At 40.9% G+C, this 18955-nt stretch overlaps 1 protein-coding gene across 3 annotated transcripts in view; it reads right to left on the bottom strand.

The window, feature by feature from the left end:
- LOC145265575 (THUMP domain-containing protein 1-like) overlaps positions 1–18955 on the bottom strand; it is a 164945-nt gene that overhangs the window by 7188 nt on the left and 138802 nt on the right. For all 3 annotated transcript variants that reach the window (XM_080121549.1, XM_080121547.1, XM_080121548.1), the window contains exon 3: positions 2711–3211. In XM_080121549.1, the coding sequence (XP_079977675.1) occupies positions 2711–3211 (501 nt within the window). The remainder of the gene's footprint in view (positions 1–2710; positions 3212–18955) is intronic.

Here is an 18955-nt window from a genome sequence, read left to right on the forward strand (position 1 = left end):
GAATTTGTTAACGTTGGACTTGACGACATTCAAGTTGTAGTCAGGTGGGAAGCAGGCAGACGGAACAGTTCCACAGGCAATTCTAAGAAAGAAGCTTTGTTCATGGAATCTACATTTTGATTTAGGCACAGATAAAGAGTGGGGGAAATTTTTCACAGTGGATTCAGCTACACGGGTGTTTTTTATGAAGGATTGGCGAGGGGGGGGACCAGAGATTGGAGTTCAGACGGGCACCTACCATGGAAATAGCGATAAAACAAGTATAGGCTCCCAACGTCTCTTCTGTGGGAGAGAGGTTGCAGGGTAGAGAAAAGGGCATCCCCCACTAAGCCATGAAGTCTATTTTGTACTCTGTCAAGGCAGGATAGGCTGTTTTTAGCAGCTCCTGCCCAGATATGGCAGCAGTATTCCATCCTTGGACGTACTTGGCTTTTATACAGATAGAGAATTGCATCAGCAGTGAGATATCTTCTGGAGCCGTAGAAGGATCCCACCATCTTTCAAGCGACCTTGGCAACAGACTTGATGTACGTGTTCCATTTCAGATCAGGAGTAAAGGTCAATCCCAGAAGCTTGTCAAAACATGGAGCCTGTTTTTAGCAGCTCCTGCCCAGATATGGCAGCAGTATTCCACCCTTGGACGTACTTGGCTATTATTTGGCTGGGGATTGCCACATATATGCTGATGCAGTCACAGCTTTAAATATGTATTTTTTGTTTTCCCATTCTTTTCCCCCTCCGCGGTACGGGTTCAAGCCTGCCTTCCTACTACCACTTTTTTCTTTTTTTTTTTGCTCAACATACACATCCAAACACCCGGGCAACACCAGACCGAAATGCTAGTAAATATAAATTTAAAAAAAATAAAATAAAAAAAATTATTGAATTATTTAACATTTATTTATTTATCGGCTCATAACGATTGAACATTCCTTCAAAAATACCTTTTATTACTTAACAATGCTTCAAGCAAAGCACGCCATACTTCTTATATGAATCTAATGTTTTATTTTTTTTTTTTTTTTTACAAGGTGATCACCACTTATCAAGGCCCGGAAGCCACTCAGGGATAAGGCTTATTGCATGTACAGTACATTAGTGTGGGGATTAAATAAAAGTCTCTACTTAAGGGGGCGGTTCATCAGGAATTTGTTTACGTTGGACTTGAAGACATCCAGGTTGTAGTCAGGTGGGAAGCAGGCAGACGGAACAGAGTTTCACAGGCGTGCAGTTCTAAGAAAGAAGCTGTGTTCATGGAATCTACGTTTTGATTTAGGCACAGATAAAGAGTGGGAGAAATTTCTGACAGTGGTTTCAGCTAGATGGGTGTTTTTTGTAAAAGATTGGCGAGGGGGGACTCGAAATTGGAGCTCAGACGAGCACCTGCCATGGAAATAACGATAAAACAAGGATAGGCTCGCAACGTTTCTTCTGTGGGAGAGAGGTTGCAAGGAAGAGAAACGGGCATCCCCCATTAAGCCACAAAGTCTATTTTGTACTCTGTCAAGGCAGGATAGGCTGTTTTTAGCAGCTCCTGCCCAGATGTGGCAGCAGTATTCCATCCTTGGGCATACTTGGCTTTTATATAGATAGAGAATTGCATCAATAGGGAGATATCTTCTGGAGCGGTAGAAGGATCCTATCATCTTTCCAGCGACCTTAGCAACAGATTTGATGTACGTGTCCCATTTCAGTTCATATTTTCTCTTATGATGTTAATGCAATGAAATAGTTTTGCAATCTTCGAAATAATCCAAGCTAGGTCAGGAGTTATCACGATTTTCCAACCAAATTCTTTTAGATCTTTGGTTAGTAGTGCTATATATAAAGAATTCTTGGTAAAATTATTTGACACCCTCGACAAACCTAACAGGCAGCTAAATCCCACCCCCACACAGTAGAGATCCCTAGATGTAAAAGATCTTTCTACTCCAGTAGTTTCTTCCCCAGAACCGCTAGACTCTGGAATTCCATTCCAGGTCCCTGCTTCCCTAACTGTACTGACATGCAGAAGTTCAAGTGTAACGTGAACTGACATCTTGCTGCCCAAATCCCAATATAGTGCCCCAGCAGTTGCTGCCCCTGATAGTAGCCCCCTACACCAAAGTGGCAATGTGCCTTGTTTGGGGTGAAAATGTGATAAAAAAAAAAAAATTTTTTTTAAAACGGAAGTCCATAACAATTCAACGACAGTCACTCAGATGTAAGCGTGACATACACAAAATGAATAACACACGCTATCCTATCAATATATAAATTATATAAATTAAATAAACAATTGCATTTATAACAGTAATTCACAAACATGTCGTTACCTTGTTAATTTTTAGTTATTTTGGACTATTATCCTCATCTTTTTGTAGTTGCTTTACGACATTTCGGCCAACTATTCCTCTGGCCTTCATCAGGTGGTAACCGCGACGGGATAGGAACTCCGAATCTCCTGACTGCATCCACTGCAATTACTGCAGAGGCTTACTTGGCCAAAACGTGGCGAGACAACAACAACCATGAAGGCAGTAATTGCTCAGGATGCAGTTAGGGGATTCAGCGCTCCTATCCCGTTGCGGTTACCACCTGATAAAGGCCAGAGGGATAATTGGCCGAAACAACTACGAAAAAGATGAGGATAATAGTCCGCAATAAATAAAAATTAATACATAATACTCATCTCAATAATGAATTCCAATTAAATAATATATGTCGTTACCTTGTTCAACGGATTCATTTCGGCAATAATATGACAGAGAGAATTAATGACTTCATCTCTTGACACCTTGCAGGTCATCCGTGCTTTGAATGAAATACCATAGGTCAGCATCGTACCATAAGCAGTCCTGAAAAAAGGTTCAAACAGGTCCTGGGCTGAATTAGAAATGTCCGTTATGTTAGCTCGACAGATGGTCTGAACTGGTAGAACCCGCAGTGCAAAACGTGATTTTTGTATTTGCGTCTTGTACACGTCCTCCAAGATGGTGTGGATCAGTTCGCAGGGTGTCGATAGCGTTGTTTTGATGAAAAGGCAGTTTTTGGCACCCGTGTCTAACTGTTGGAATCGGCGTTCAGCAGGAAGCCGCTCTTTTAATGCAGAGACTTCTTTTTCGAGTGCCTTCTCAATATCTTCTTCTTCATCCTCCTCATCATCTTCCTCATCGTCATCTTCACATTTCTCTGCATTATCATCCAAGTGTTTGTTCTTCACTCCCAGATACTAGAGTTGAAAAAAAAAAAAAAAAAAAAAAAAAAAAAAAAAAAATTTTAAAGTAAAAATCAAAATATCAGTTTTAGCAAACTACGTGGACAGCTGAAAAAAAAAAAATGACCTCATCTTGAGTGTTATTCTCATGTTTCAGACGATGGCAGGTGCGCGACTAAGCTTCAACCTATGCCTCCTGTTACGTTTTTGTGTGTCTAGAGGTATTCACTGCAACATATTATTAAATAAAAAAAAAAAGTGAACAGAAACAGAGAATGGAGTTAAAAAGAAAATAAATTTATTGTACCTATTTACAATGCCTCCCCACGGGACAGAGTTAGACACCAGGGTCGTTTTTTAACGTGGAGAAAAGGTACAAAAATAAAAATTGTCTCAGTCGTGAAGGATTTCTCCCCCACCGAAAGAGAACAAGAAATAGAAGTGCAGCATCTGAAGAACAGATACTACACTTTGATCTTGTTTATATATTTTATTGAGAAAGAAAAAATTGAACATAAAAAAAAAACGTACAAAAAATTCAATTCAACAAAATTAGGCACAAGGCCCTACAAGAGATTGGGAGGGGGAGGGTACAGGGTCTTTTTGACTACGTAACAGATGAGACTTTGAAGTCTTACTCTTGACTGGCAACATTTACCAAAATACCTCAATCACTCTGTGGATCCTAATCTAACTAATAACCCCAGCGTTCAATGTAAAATTTAACTATGTACAATTTGTATATTCATTTCTGTATGTTGTGTGTGCATTTTTTTTTTTTTTTTTTTTTTTTTTTTTTTTGTGTGTGTATGTGTGAGAAAATAAAGTTCGATTTCATTAGAAAGAGTTCTTGAATTAATTGGCATAAAATGTTCGTGGAGTGGGAAAAAACTAATGAAAATGTTCATTTCAAAAATAAGGAAAATCTACTAATGTGTTGTTAGTAAGACCCCCCCTGTACTATTCTATGTGGCTAGATCCCCCACTGTTTTCCGGGGAACCGAAAACAAGCAGAGCATCCCTAATGGGGTTTGGGGAAGTCGCCTTAATGGAGGTGGGAGAAAATAAAGCAACGGATGGAGGGGGTAGGAAGGTGACCTCTGAGTAGGGGGGTGATCGGGGGCATCAGAAAATAAAGATGAGGAGCAGGGGGGTTGGGCAGACTCAGAGGTTCTCTAATACCAAAAAATAAAATCAGGAACAGGATCTCATTTGTACCACCAGTCAAGAGTTACTTTACTGAACTTATAATGCTAACCTAGGCGGGATGGGTTCCGTAGGACCCAGCACCGCCCATGCCATGCCTAAGGAGGGAACACGTATTGAAACTTGGCTCCTCGACGGATGCACAAACTAGTGCTGTGCACCCACCTCTTGTCAAATTCCACTCTAGGCAACCTCTTCCAATCGCATCTGATCTTTACTTTAAGCAAATGTTTAAAGTAAACGATCAGATCCCGATCAGGAACAGATGTCCCTTCGTGGACCAACTTGAGGCGCGCGATCCAAATGGTCATGCGCGCTACTGCTAGGATCGCCAGGAAAACCAAACTTTCCTCCCTGGGGAACGGCGGCTCCATGTTGTACACAAAAGTTCCTACGTCGAGATCGAGCAGACACTCGGCATCGATGCGAGCTGTTACCCCCTCGACGTACCTTAATAGGGGCTGTATCCGGCTGCAACTAAAAAACGCGTGCTCGATTGTTTCGGGCTCGCGTTCGTCACAGCACGGACAGAAGCGGCTGGTATGTTCTTTATACCGGAAAAGTACGTCGAAGAGGGGCAGCGCATTTCGGACCAGTCGCCAAGTCAGGGAGAATTCCGAGTTATTCAGAATCTCCCGTCCCGGCGCCCAACGCCATTGAGAACGGACAACCTCCATCGACCATCCCATCCGCCTACAAAGTGGATCCTTCGCGGTCCCCTCCACTAAATCCCGATACAGTTTCTTCCTTGGCTGATCGAGGACATTGGTCCCCGGCAAAGCTCTAAGAGCGGTTCGGCATTCGGAGAAAAACTTGGACTCCCCCTTCGGTCTACGACGACCTTCTACCGAAGGGTTGGGTTTGAGGTTGGGAAACGAGTTCTCAACTGCAGGGACCCAAGGAGCGTCTCCTTCAAGCGAACGACCCAGGAAAGCCAATCTCTCGGCGTTTCTATGACACAAGAGACTGGGCTGACCCAGGCCTCCCTCGCTCGGATTTTGAACACAGACCTCTCTGCAGACATAATGCTTACCCTCGTTCCACAAAAGTGAATCGAGGCGCCCTTGTAAGCGGGTTAGTCGTTCTGCAGGGAGAGGAAGTACAGACAAACGGTAAAGGATGAGCGGAAAGACGTATGTAGCACACGCCTCCGCCCGACCCTTCAGGGACAATTTCCTTCCAATCCAAGTCTTTACTGACGATTTGACCTTAGACTGTACTTCCGACCAATTCTTTTCCAGCTGAAGTCCCGGTCCAAACCAGACACCGAGAATGCGGACCGGTCCATCGGTCCAGCTGAAAATACCTGGAAGCGAGTTTACCCCGGTCCAGGCCCCCAACCGCAGGCCAACAGACTTGCTACGGTTGAAGATGGCCCCTGTTACTTCTTCGTATCGAGCGAGCGCCTCGACCACCGCTTGAACGTCCGTGAGGCAAGACACGAACACGGTGACGTCATCGGCGAACGCGGAAACCCTGGCTCGTGTGCCTCCAGGGAGAGCTATTCCGCGCAGGACTGGTGTAGCCGCCTCGTCCCTTAACTTGCGAAGGAGGGGTTCCAACGCCAGGACATACAACAGAGGCGACAGCGGACAACCCTGTCGCACCGACCGAGAGACAGCGAATGACTCCGACAGCTTACCGTTGATCTGCACCGCTACCGTCGGCCTGTCATACAGAACAAAGATCCACTTGCGGAAGTCCGGATTAAATCCGGCGGCCTCTAGCACAGATCCTAGGAACCGATGGTCGACCCTATCGAATGCCTTGGACTGATCCAAACTGATCAGCGCGGCTTCGGCGTCGTCTTCTGTCCCCTCTATGATCGAGCGTATCAAGTGCAAATTGTCTTGAATCGATCTCCCCTTCACAGCATAAGTCTGGTCCGGTTCGATCAAGTCAGTGATGACAACCTGCAAGCGATTTGCAAGAATCTTTGCCAAAATCTTTAACTCTGTGTTTAGCAGAGTCAAGGGCCTAAAATCATCAAAGTTTTCCCTCCCACCATGCCGTTGACCTTTCCTCAGCAATGTGATCACACCTTTGGTCACCTGTCCAGGGATGGAACCCTGGGCAAACCAATGGTTGAACATATCCTTCAGAATAGGGACCAACATGGGCGACAGCCTCAAGTAAAACTCGTAGGGTAGACCATCAAGCCCCGGGGATTTGTTATAGCCGACCTGCTTCAACGCAGTAATGACCTCATGTTCAGTAATAAGACCATCACAGCTAGCCGCCCGAGCCGCCGTGAGGCGGGGCGAGTCAGCCAAATAGCTGCCAAACTCATCAACCCTGAGTCCGGGTAGTTGGGTGAAGCGCACCGATAGATGCTCCCGAAACCCCTCGCAGATCTCCCGAGTCGATACTAAGGGGTGTCCTTCCAGGTTATGTACTTTACGAATGTACCCATCCGAACCGCGCCTTAAAGCAGCCTTACGCTCAACAGCGTCAACATTCACAGCCTCGTTAGAAACTTTCTTTAACCTAGCCCTAACTACTTGACCTTCATACCGCTCGCTAGCCAAGCGGTTGAGATCTTGTTTAGCTAGTGCTAACTCTAGGGGGTCCCCCCCCTCCACCGCCCGGGTCAGCTTATCCTCTAAACGCTTCTTTGCCTTAGCCTTATCTTTCGCGAGGCGTTGGCTATACTGGACAGAGAAGCGCCTAATTTTGGCCTTGAGACTAACCCACCACTTACTCCCTGTAACCGCCCCCACTAAAGCCCGCTGAATTAGCTCAGTGACCTTCAACCGGTAGTCCTCCAGCTCCAACAAGGTGCTGTTGAACTTCCAGTATCCGGCCAGTTTAGGCCTAGCGCTTAAGCTCAAACGGGCCATAACAAGTTTATGGTCCGAGTGTCCTAGCAAGTGGAACGTGGGGCAAGATAGGAAGTCTACATCGCCTCTTCTAACTAACATCCGATCCAAGTAAGTGCTTGGATGGGAAGGCACTACAGGATGCCACGTCCACATCTCCCGCCCCGGATGATCCAGACGGAATCTGTCGACGAGATCGCACGAGGCCATCAGGTCAGACAGACTGCTGTCACACCACGCCGACCCGCTAGTCCCCCCGACCTTATCTATTTTGGGATCAAGGATTGCATTCCAATCCCCCATTAAAACTAACCGTTCCGGATCCACTAAGAAGCCCTCCAACCGTCGAAAAAAGGTTGCCCTCTCTACAGCAGCATTGGGAGCATAAACAGCAACAATCCGAAAAACACTACAATTAACAGCAATATCAACAACAAGCGCCCGCCCGTCCTCGCCTGCGTGAACAACATTCACCGACGCTGACAGGGTGCGACTCACTAGCAAGGAGATTCCACGACTATAGGTATTGCCATATGCTGAGTAGACATCGTAATCGTTTACCAGCACCTGACAATCCCCGTCACAAACAAAGTGGGTCTCCTGGATAGCGGCGATATCTACCTTGAGGGACACCAAGTCTCTCACAACGCGCGAGGCCTTGCTTCGACACCTGATGCCCCTCACATTCAATGTAGCCAAGTTCAAAGACATGATCACTTACCTCAAGCACTGTCACAGACGGGTCTGAAATCCTGGGCAGTGAGGACATGGCAGGCCTGGCCAAGGCTGCCGGTAAGTAAATCCGATGAAGGTGATCCATCCTTGGCCACGCCCCCCACGTCCAGGGGGAAGGTTAGTTTGAGTGCCCTGTATAGCGATGGGTGTACATACATGGGGATTCTACCCTCACATTTAAAGAAAATGTTGGTCAGTGAAGGATGGTCCCTATCCACCAGCTGCTGGCCTGGGATCGCATTCTTCGCTGCCTTAATCATTGCCCACATTCCTCCAGTCCTAGCGTCCTTGTCGACCCTAACGAAAGTGGTCAACAAGGGAGCGTCCTTGAATTTAGTGGGGTCTGTTACTAGGTCTCCACCGACTTTTTCAAAGTTTTTGAGTTTATTGTACCGGACCTTCTGTTGTCCTTTAAGGTCCGGAGCCGGTTGGAGAGGGTCTGTTTCACAAATCCTGCTTCCTGGCAGGAAGGGGAGCTTTTTGGTCCGTTCAGTGCGAACTTTGGGAGTGGGGGAGGGGACCTCTTTTGGTTGATGGGGAGGCTGAGCGCTTGGGGAGGGGGTAGCCTGCTCGTTTTCTTCTTTTTGGCTCCTGTCACGGGATGAGGGGCGGGAAGAGTTTCTTGGGGCCTTTATAGGTGAGGGGGAAGGTTGTTCGGGTTGCTGGGGTGTTGGGATCACAGGGGGCTCATCCTGTGTTGTTGTTGCGAGGGAGTCCTTCTCAGTCTCAGTGGGGGTAGGAGGGTTTGCGCGTGTCTTGCGGCTTTTCCTCCTCCTGGCCCTCCTGATCTCTGTTGCGCTCAGGGCCATAGAGACTGTTGTTGTCTCTTCCTCTGCCTCTGACGCGGCCTCCTCCTCAGATTCTGGTAGTTTTCTCTTGTTTGAGGAGGAGGGTGTCTGTGTGTCCATTTTCTCCGTCTCGCTCTTCGGTTGTTCTTGGTCTTGGGTGACTGTCTGCAAGGATGGCTGTTTGTTGATCTTGCCTTTCTTTACGACCGTCACCCAGCCTGTCGGTGCCTCTGGAGGATTTGCGGCCGGCGCGGGAGCAGCGGCTTGATTTGTTGTCACGCTTGTTCCCGCCGCTTTTGTGGGCTTCTTCCCTCCATTCCTCTTTGGACAGTCCTTCGCCATATGCCCTTGTTGTGTGCACAGCCAGCAATGAGGCCTCCTCCCTTCCACTATAAGGGAGAGTGTCCACTCTCCGAACTTGAGTGTGGCTGGGATGGCGTAGAATCCAGCCTTGTCCAGGACCATCTGTACTTTGTAGTCCCCGGTCATGATGTTTCTTAATCCGCGGACCGGGGTGACTTCCTCTACGTCTCCATACTGGCTTAGGATAGCCCCCAGTTGTTTGGCCTCCATATAGCAGGGGACGTTTAGAGCAGAAACATTTGCTCTCCTCTTGTTCATATAGATGGGTTGGAGCTTTATGTTCCTGCTCTGATGGCAGGTCCTGGACAGCCTGACTGCGTCTTCGGAGGTGGGGAGCAGAACATCCCACTGTGCGTAACTCCTTCTACAGATGTAGTTGGCGGGAATGTTCTGCTCCAGCAACACGTTCATCATAGTGTCCTTGTTGACGCCCGTCAGACCCCTTGTCTTGGTGTCTGAAGTTATCAGCGAGAGCACTCTTTTTTCCAGAACTTCCACTTGACCCGGGAGGGGTTGGATGTTGTTCCCCTGGGTATACTCCTTGTAAGTGGAGTCGAAGAGTGCTCTGTAGTCTTCGGGCGTCAACTTCCCTTGCTGCTCTTTGGGGCCCCATGCCGGTCCTCCATCCTGGTGGGTGTCAGCTGGACTCGGGTTGGGGGGCGTAGCCGGTGTTGTGGGGCTCTCTCTTGTTATGGGCATTTTTGGTTTCGGAACGGGGCCGTTACCAGGCAAAGTAGGCCATTGTATCTTTGGCGTTGTTTCGTCCTGGCTTGGTTTGCTCTCCGGGCCGCTCCCTTTTCTTATTTTCTTCCTTTGCTGGGTGGCTGTCCCCTTGGGGGATGGAGGTGTCTCCCCTTCTGGTGCCGTGTTCCCAGGTGGAGCCTTGGTGGATACTGTCAAGGGTGTCTCTCCTTCCAGCTTGCTTTTGTTACCACTGGCCGGAGAGTCACCCCTTTTCCGTATTTGGTCCTCTTGGGGAGTGTTGGGGGGCCAATCACTGTCTTCCCCGCCGAATAGTGAGCAGATGGAGGCTATTACATCTTCATCCAGCACCTCGGTTTGGTCCGCGGTGCTGTTTTCCTCCTTTTCTGTTGGGGAGTCGCCCTTTGGGGGAGCGGGGGACAGGTTCCCCGGTCTTCCTCCCTTGGTTCTGCCGTCCTGGGGTGCAGCTGGTTGGCTGGGTTCTGCACTTTCCCCAGATAGTGACTTAACGGCAGCTTTTTCCGCTGGGTTGCCCTCGTGGGGAGCGGTTGCAGGTGCTTTTCGGGGGGTCGCCGCGGGCTGCGGCCCTACCCTCCCGCTTTCTTCCAAGGTCGCCGCGCGCCGGGGCCCTACCTTGTTTCCTGGCGCCGTCTCGCCGGGAGATGCATCAGCTCCCTCACATAGGGAGTCGTTCGCAGTTGAGATGCTGCGCATTTGGGGTGACGTACCCCTCCTGCCTGGCATCGTGGCGGTTGCACTGGCCGCTGGCGCGGACCAAAGTGTAGTGGGGGAAAAGAAAACCCAGGGGAATGGAGGGGGAGAAGGGGGAGGAGCGGACTTTGAAGAAATTAGAGTTTTTGACTTCCCCTCACGGGGATGTCGGGTTAGCAGCTCAGATCCCCCCGCGAGGGGGGAGAGCAGAGAAGAAAGACGCAGTGGGTGCTAGCGGGTCAGAGTGCCGCGTCGCAATTAAGAGAGAGAGGGGATAGGCATCCCTGCCCACAGAGGGGAGCAGAAACGAAGCACCCGCCCTACCCCACGTCACCCTACCCACTAACTTACCCCAACGGAAGCGAGAAAGAGAACCCTGTCTGCTCGATCCACTGGGAGAGCAGCGAAGATAGACAAAGTTTGGGCCTGGCAGGTCAGAGTGCTGCTCAGGCAATTAAGTGTTGAGAAATTAGACCATCCCAGTCTCGAGAAGTGAGACCGAAACGAAGAAAAAACAACATGCAAAAACAACAAATGAAAAAAGAAGGTCTCAACTACCAGCGATAGTGGTGTTGGTCCCGAGATTCCAGTCTCCCAAAAGAGGGGATCGGTTTCCGGGTCCAAGCTCCCACAAATGTGGAGTCGGTCCTCTAGGTCCTGACTCCCCAAAGGAGGGGGTCGGTCCTAACTAACAAAGGTTAGTATGAAAAAACACCTTAACCTAGCCCGAAAGCCCGGTGGTGGGTCAAGTTTAGTAACTGAGAGAACAGATACTACACCCGAAGGCCAAAGAAAAGTAACGAAAACTATTTTACAGCACACAGTATAATCCAAGGGAGATAATACAGGTTTTTGTTCAAGCAATTACCATAAGTCACTTGGCCCTTTGGTCAAGATCAAAATGCGGTATTAATGAAAGGGTGAATGCGGTATTATGGTGAAAGAAGATACGAGCTGGGAGAAACTTTTGACTTTGTTTAGTTCTGGAGTGACAAGGATGACAAACGACCCCCACAATCCCCCCTTTTGAGTTGGCCATGTGCCTAAGTTTTTTGTTCATCGTTGATTTTGACTGTATTTTTAACATGAATAAAAGATTTAATATCTCGAAGTGTTTTATGTCATCAGCAAGTATACCCACCGGAGACAATTTTATCAAGGAGATTATTTATGAATATAAGGAATCATTACATTTAAACTTCTGCAGGTTATTATACACCGGGAAGCAATAAATGGAGGGAATTTCAAAGTCCAGCAGTCCCAGGCAAGAAACTACTAGAGTAGAAGGCCTACAGGGGGAGGGGGTTGCTTTTTTCGCCGATATTTTTGAAAGTTACCCTCTCATTTCAATTGTCTAGCCTTATATAAAACCTACGTCACTTCTAGTTTGGCGGTGGCCGTAACAGCAAAGACGTTAGTTTTTTTTCCCCCGTTCTTTTCCTCCTTTGCGGTACGGGTTCGAGCCTGCCTTCCTACAACCACATTTTTTTCTCAACATACACCTCCAAACACCCGGGACAACGCCGGGCTGAAATGCTAATCCTTTTGGTAAAAACGCTGGGGTTTTCATTAGTTAGGTTTAGATTCCACAGAGTGAATGAGGTATTGTGGTAAATGTTGCCAGTCAAGAGTAAAGTCGCCACAGACGCCATTCTCACTTTAGTTACAAAGACCCTGCAACACTCCCCTCCCCAGATCTTATAGGGCCTTGTGCCTAAATTTGTTTTGTCTCTTGGAGAATTTACTTTTTTTAAATGTTTTAATTTTATATTGGAATTTTTTTTAATTGTAATTTTTTCTTTAAACAAAATAAATTAAATATAAAGATCAAAGTGTAGTATCTGTTCTTCAGATCCTGCACTTCCATTTCTTGTTCTCTTTCGGTGGAGGATCAATCCTTCACGACTGAGACAATTTTTTATTTTTGTACCTTTTCTCCACGTTAAAAAACGACCCTGGTGTCTAACTCTGTCCCATGGGGAGGCATAGTAAATAGGTACCATAAGTCAAAAATACTTAAATTACATTCACAAATATATTTACTTTGGTCAATATCAATATTCAGGAAAATCTATATTTACCAATATGTTGTCTGTTGTGGTTAGTTTGAAGAATGGTTTATTAGGCTTGACATTCAGTATGCTTATTTACGACCAAGGTTTCTTTCAGTTTTCGTTAGTGGCCGGGGTTAATTATTTTTAGCAAGAAGGTCACCCCAAGTTTGCGTCCCTTTCATTTGGTGTATGAATCAGTAACGTTTTTTTACAAATGCATAGTATTCTATTCATAGTACTTGCTGGAGAATGTTCCAGAAACCTTCTGGAACCAACGAAAAAAGAATACTTTTTCAGTTATATTTTAAAAGTCTCTAGAAACGCTTAAAAGGCTATTTTCACTATCTAATATTAAAGTAATATTATTATTTTAATTTATATATTATTAATATTTATTTTTGTATTATATTTTATCTTATTATATGATATTTCAAGTATTATTATTTTGTTATAATATTTAATTATATTAATAACTATTTTCATTATACATTATATTTATAAATCATTATGTTTGGTTAATAATGTTATTTTGTGTAAGAAATTTTAATTTCTTCATATTTTAAGAGGAATATATGTCCTTATATTGTTGTATATTTATTATTATTATTATTATTATTATTTTCTTGTTGTTGCTAGGTCTTATTAAGAGAGAGTCTTATTAGAGTTTTATTAAGAGGGATGTTGTTGCGTTCTGTGTCCGTGTTATGAAGCGATTCATATATATAAAATGTTCATACTTAGAAGTGTAGAAGCTTTTTGAGTGAGGAGATATTGTGTATGTAAAGACATTTTAAAACACATGATATACAAGACATATAATGACAATTTCCACTTTACCTTTTGGTAGAATTACAACACAAAGACGACGTTTATAAAAACACATGATGGGTTTATTTCTTCTACGACCTGTCGTGGTTTTCTGAGTCAAGAATTCAAAGCTTCACATTCTAATTTTCAAAGGTGACCGTCTCGCTTCTAGACGTTCGAATCCCATGTCTGGACTGTCGTCTGTCGTCCTCAGACTCTCCCTCACACTTCCCCAGTTTCTCTCTGCTTAACTCTAAAGTTTCTAACTATATCGAGAACTTCCCATTTTCCATGACGTCAGACACATGTTAAAACATGTGTCTTCTTTCACGTGTTCTGGAAATGCGTGTCCAAAACTTTTTCGTTTTTTTACAAAAGGAATTTTAACCTATATTCCCAGTAACCTATTTTCCAATATGTTAAAAACATGTTTATTAAATTATCCTATAGTTGCATTCTTTCAATTGAATTTTCATAACAGAATTGACAATGCACATTCTTTTCTGAAAACTATTTTATTTCTAAGCTAAACAATGGTTTGTTTTTTACATTCCATTTGCTAATTCTCTCTCGTAATCTATTTCTAAACCTAAATTATGAGGTTCGAATTTCGTCTATTCTATTTCATTTTTACATTTAACTAAATCTCTCTATTTTTATACTTACATGAAAAGGGGACAGCCCTTATCATGTAACATCATGACACTCCCCCCCCCCTGCAGAATATTCGCAACAAACACTCGTCTAGCAACAACCACACTCAATAATTTCCCCTACTCTCTCTGCCTAAAACTAAATGAAATTCTATGAACAAGGTTTCTTTCCTAGAATTATCTGCCCGTGGAACTCTATAACATGGACTGATTCCCAGTTGACTACAATATGGTAGTTTTTATTAAGCTATCCTCTTGAATAATCAAATTTTCACAAAAAAAAACACTCAACTACCTACAACCATTATTAATGGTTTTCCTCACTCTGTGCCTAAATCTAAACACAGATTTCATGAACAAAATTTCTTTTCTAGAACTGCCCACCTGTGGAACACTGTTCCACTGGCCTGCTTCCCAGCCGACTACAATATCGTAGCCTTCAAGTCTAATGTAAACAAGTTCTTGTTGAACGGCTCCCTTAAATAATCAAATTCTACCCAACATACACCATTAACGATTACTACACTGCCACCTTAGATTCATTAACCCTTATCCTCGAGTGACGTACTCATATGTGTTGTATACACGTGTCTGTATATACCACAAACACACATGTAAAATAGATGGCAATATAATAAGTTTATTTACTTCTGTAAAAGTATAAAAAATAATACTCACTTATCTATTCATAATGGAGATTTAATAGCTGTCTGTCTGAAGCTGAAACTATACTATTATTTCTATTCATTTTATTATTGTACTACTAGCGGAGACGTGCCCGACCTTGTGCGGTTATAAAATGCACTCAAATATATTGTAATTCATACAGATTTCATATTTATTCTTACAAAGCCAATTCTCAATTGAATATATATATATATATATATATATATATATATAGTTTTTAAAATATAATTATCCACTGACACGTTTTTCGTCGTCTACGTCTCATCAGAGTGGCTGGGAAACACGTGTCAGTGGATAATTATATTTTAAAAACAATACATATACCGCTCCCCATGTGGGGGTACCAAATTGGTTAAAGGGAAATTATTCCCAATTCGCATTTAGGTAAAAATGCACTTTCATAAATAATTATGACTATATATATATATATATATATATATATATATATATATATATATCGTGATAAGAAGCCTAAGCCTCTTCCACTGAGCTATCTCGCAAGACTACTAATTTATCGCATTTTTATGTAGATGTTGTCTATTTGTTTTTGTTAGCAATACTTATTGAATGAATTCAATTATTTATATAGAAGTGCATTTTTACCTACGTGCGAGTTGGGAATAATTTTCCCTTTAACCAGTTTGGTACCCCCACATGCACATATCTCAGTTTCGTTCCATCTTTTTTTTATTTTTACTTCATATTTTTTAAAAGGAATTTAATGTTACAGTTAATACCTACAATATTTCTGTTTATAATAAATAAGAATTCTGCATTAATTAAAATATAATATTTATGTATATTTTACGATCGGGCAATGCTGAGTGGCCTGCTAGTATATATATGGGGAACGGCATATGTATTATTTTTTTAAATATAATTATCCACTGACACGTGTTTCGTCGTCTACGATTCATCAGAGTGTCTGAATCTAGCGAGATTTGAATTATATATTAAAAGAACATTTAATTTTAGACATAGGTTAACTCTCTCACACCATAGAAAACACCTACATTAATTAATGCAAAAATACACTCATTACATTTCCGATTCACATCCATATTTGAATTATAACGGACATATTTATTCCAAAAAGAATACTAATTACATCATATCTTTTTAAATATATTAACGGCTATATGACATTATAAAAAAAAAGATTTTGATCTTACTCTCTTTCATAACACTAGCCCCCCCACACACACACACACTTTTTTGAATTTCTAACAAATTTTTTTTTGTTTCTTAAATGAAACAAAGCCATACATTTCAATACATCAAATAGTCCATCTACTCTAATAGTTTCTTCCCCAGAATTGCTAGACTTTGGAATTACCTTCCGGGATTCTGCTTTCTCAACTGTACTGACATACAGAAGTTCAAGTATAATGTTAACAGACATCTTGCTGCTCATCTCCCTTCATAATGCCCCTGCAACTTATGTTCCCGATAGTAGCCCTCTACTTCAAAGTGGCACTGTGCCTTGTTTGAGGTGAAAATTGAATTAAAAAAAATCAAATTTATTTTTAAATATTTGTACCGGTGTTTTGTTTTCTTAATTTCATTCATCCAGAGGAAGTCTCGCAAAAAAAAAACGAAACGTTGATGAACACATAACTTGGTTTGTTTTATATATATATATATATATATATATATATATATACTTGTTTATTGTTATATAAACATGCTCACATCCCGCTGCTACAAATAGCCACTTGTTTCAATCAAACAACAGATATCATCAGGCAGCGACTTGACTATTCAAAAGTTCAATGAATAATGGATTTTTATTTTAGGTAGGAACTCTTTAGAAGTTGGAGTTAAAAAACTTAAAACACAGGACTTTAATTAAATAAAAAAGTAAAAAGGGAGAGGCAATTTAAATAAAGTTAAAAGATTACAATGGGGAGAGAGTGATTGAGAAGAGAAAAAAAAGGAATAGAGACAGAAATAGAGAAAGAAAATAGAGAGAAAACAAAATAGAGAGAAAAAGAAGAGAGAAAATATATATATATATATACATATACATACATACATATATATATATATATATATATATATATACATATATATACATATACATATATATATATACACATATATATATATATATGATATGGAGAAGAAAAGAAAAAAGATATAAATGGTTATAATAAAGAGAATAAGAACTAGAAGGAAAAGGAAAGAATAATGAGATCTAGTTAAATAGAGGAAGAGAGAAAGTAAGAATTTGACAGTATATAGAAAAAGAAAAAGAAAAAGATCTGTGTGTCAACCAATTTATGAACAATTATACAATTCAGTAATGAAACATATTATTACAAATACAAACAGAAGATACAGTCCAAGCGTCAGAAATGAACGTGTCAAAAAAGGCAGTGAATGTATTCAGCTAGCATATTTATCCACTTACATACGTCCACGAGTAAAATCAACGCAATTCAAACATACGTCTACCATTAATTAGGCCCTTTATGCTAAATGATATAAGTTTAAAGTTTTCGCGTTTTTATTAGATAAATATATGAATAAAAGAAGAAAATAATGATAAAACAATATTAAAATTATTATTAATAACAATAAACATAATAGTAATGATAATAATAATAATAATGATAATAATAATAATAATAATAATAATAATAAAAACAGAATAAAATTAATATTTATCTTTTTAATATAACATATTTAGTCATAAGAGGGGATTAAATAAATTAAATAGGTCCAATAATTATAAATAAAAAACTACTAATATTTATGTATATAAAAAGAATACAATACAAATATATATATATACACACACACAAATATATATATCCAAATATGCACACACATACACACACACATATATATATACATATATATACATATACATGCACATAAGTAAAGGTGTAACTATACTATTAAGTTGGAAGTTTAAGCTATTTAAGTATAGATATAAAGTCATATTAAATCACAAAATAATACATTCAAGACCAGATTACTAATAACACAGATACAAGTACACTTACCTATAAATATATAAATATATTCAGGCAAAAGAAGTAATTAAATCAACGAAATACTCAAAAATAGCGACGCACATGTAGATAGTACCCAAATTAAAAATAATAAGATACATATGTATATACTCACAGAGAATCAACCGACATACAAATAAGCATATATATATATATATAAAGATATATATATATATATATATATATATATATATATATATATAATCCTATGTATACACATACATACAAAAAATACACAAATATATGCACACAATCATATACTAATAAACAACAACGCACACACACATATATATACTCACACATAAATATGTATAATTTACATAAATTATATATATAGAAATACAGAAGAATACAAATAATTTGGCAAGAGTACAGATAGATGCATACACACATAGAAACATACAAATGGATTGAATAAACATGGGAGGGTATACCAAATAATATAGAAATATATAGATCTAAGTACACACGGTCATAAAATAAATACATAGACACATACATATACACATAGACACACAGGTATATAAGGTAGGAGAAGTAAAGAATGAAATCAGGAGAGGAGAAAGTATATTAATAGTATTTTAATAAATTATAGAAATCAGTGACAATTTTTAATTTATTTAAATTTTATATCTAAACTAAATTACTTAAAAGATGGGTTTTATAATGTTTGCAATTAATTGAATTTTCGTGCTTCTTATTTAATAATTTATCTCTTTCTCTAAAAGTAAGTATAAATAATTTCTCATAAAGACATAGGTAGCAAGGCGAGTTTAAAGATGAACAGGTTTTCGCTTTCTTTAAAATTTTCCAATTTACTATTGGGGAGTAACCTTGCTCTACTAGTTCATTGTAATATTTAGACAAGGAAGTTCTATTTTTGTACTCATTATTTTCAAAAGAGCACTTGTGACCGGTAAATCTTTCTTTAAAATTGTTATTTGTCATTCCTATGTAATATTTTTTTTCATTCGGATTTTCCTTAGTAGAAATAGTTGCTTGGTACACTACAGAAGTAATTTGACAATTTCCTTTAAGAGGGCATTTTGATTTAATTCTACAGTTACAGCTTTCGGTAGCAATGGGTGTGCTATTTTTGTTTAATATTTTGTTATTATGTTTTTTAATTATTTTTTCAAGGTTTTCATTACAGCTATAACTAAGTTTTATTGTATTTTTATTGAAAATTTTATGTAGTATGTTATTAATAGGGA

The sequence above is a fragment of the Euprymna scolopes genome, chromosome 40 (assembly GCF_053919585.1).
Source record: "Euprymna scolopes isolate OS-2025 chromosome 40, ASM5391958v1, whole genome shotgun sequence".
Taxonomy (NCBI): Eukaryota; Metazoa; Mollusca; class Cephalopoda; order Sepiida; family Sepiolidae; genus Euprymna; species Euprymna scolopes.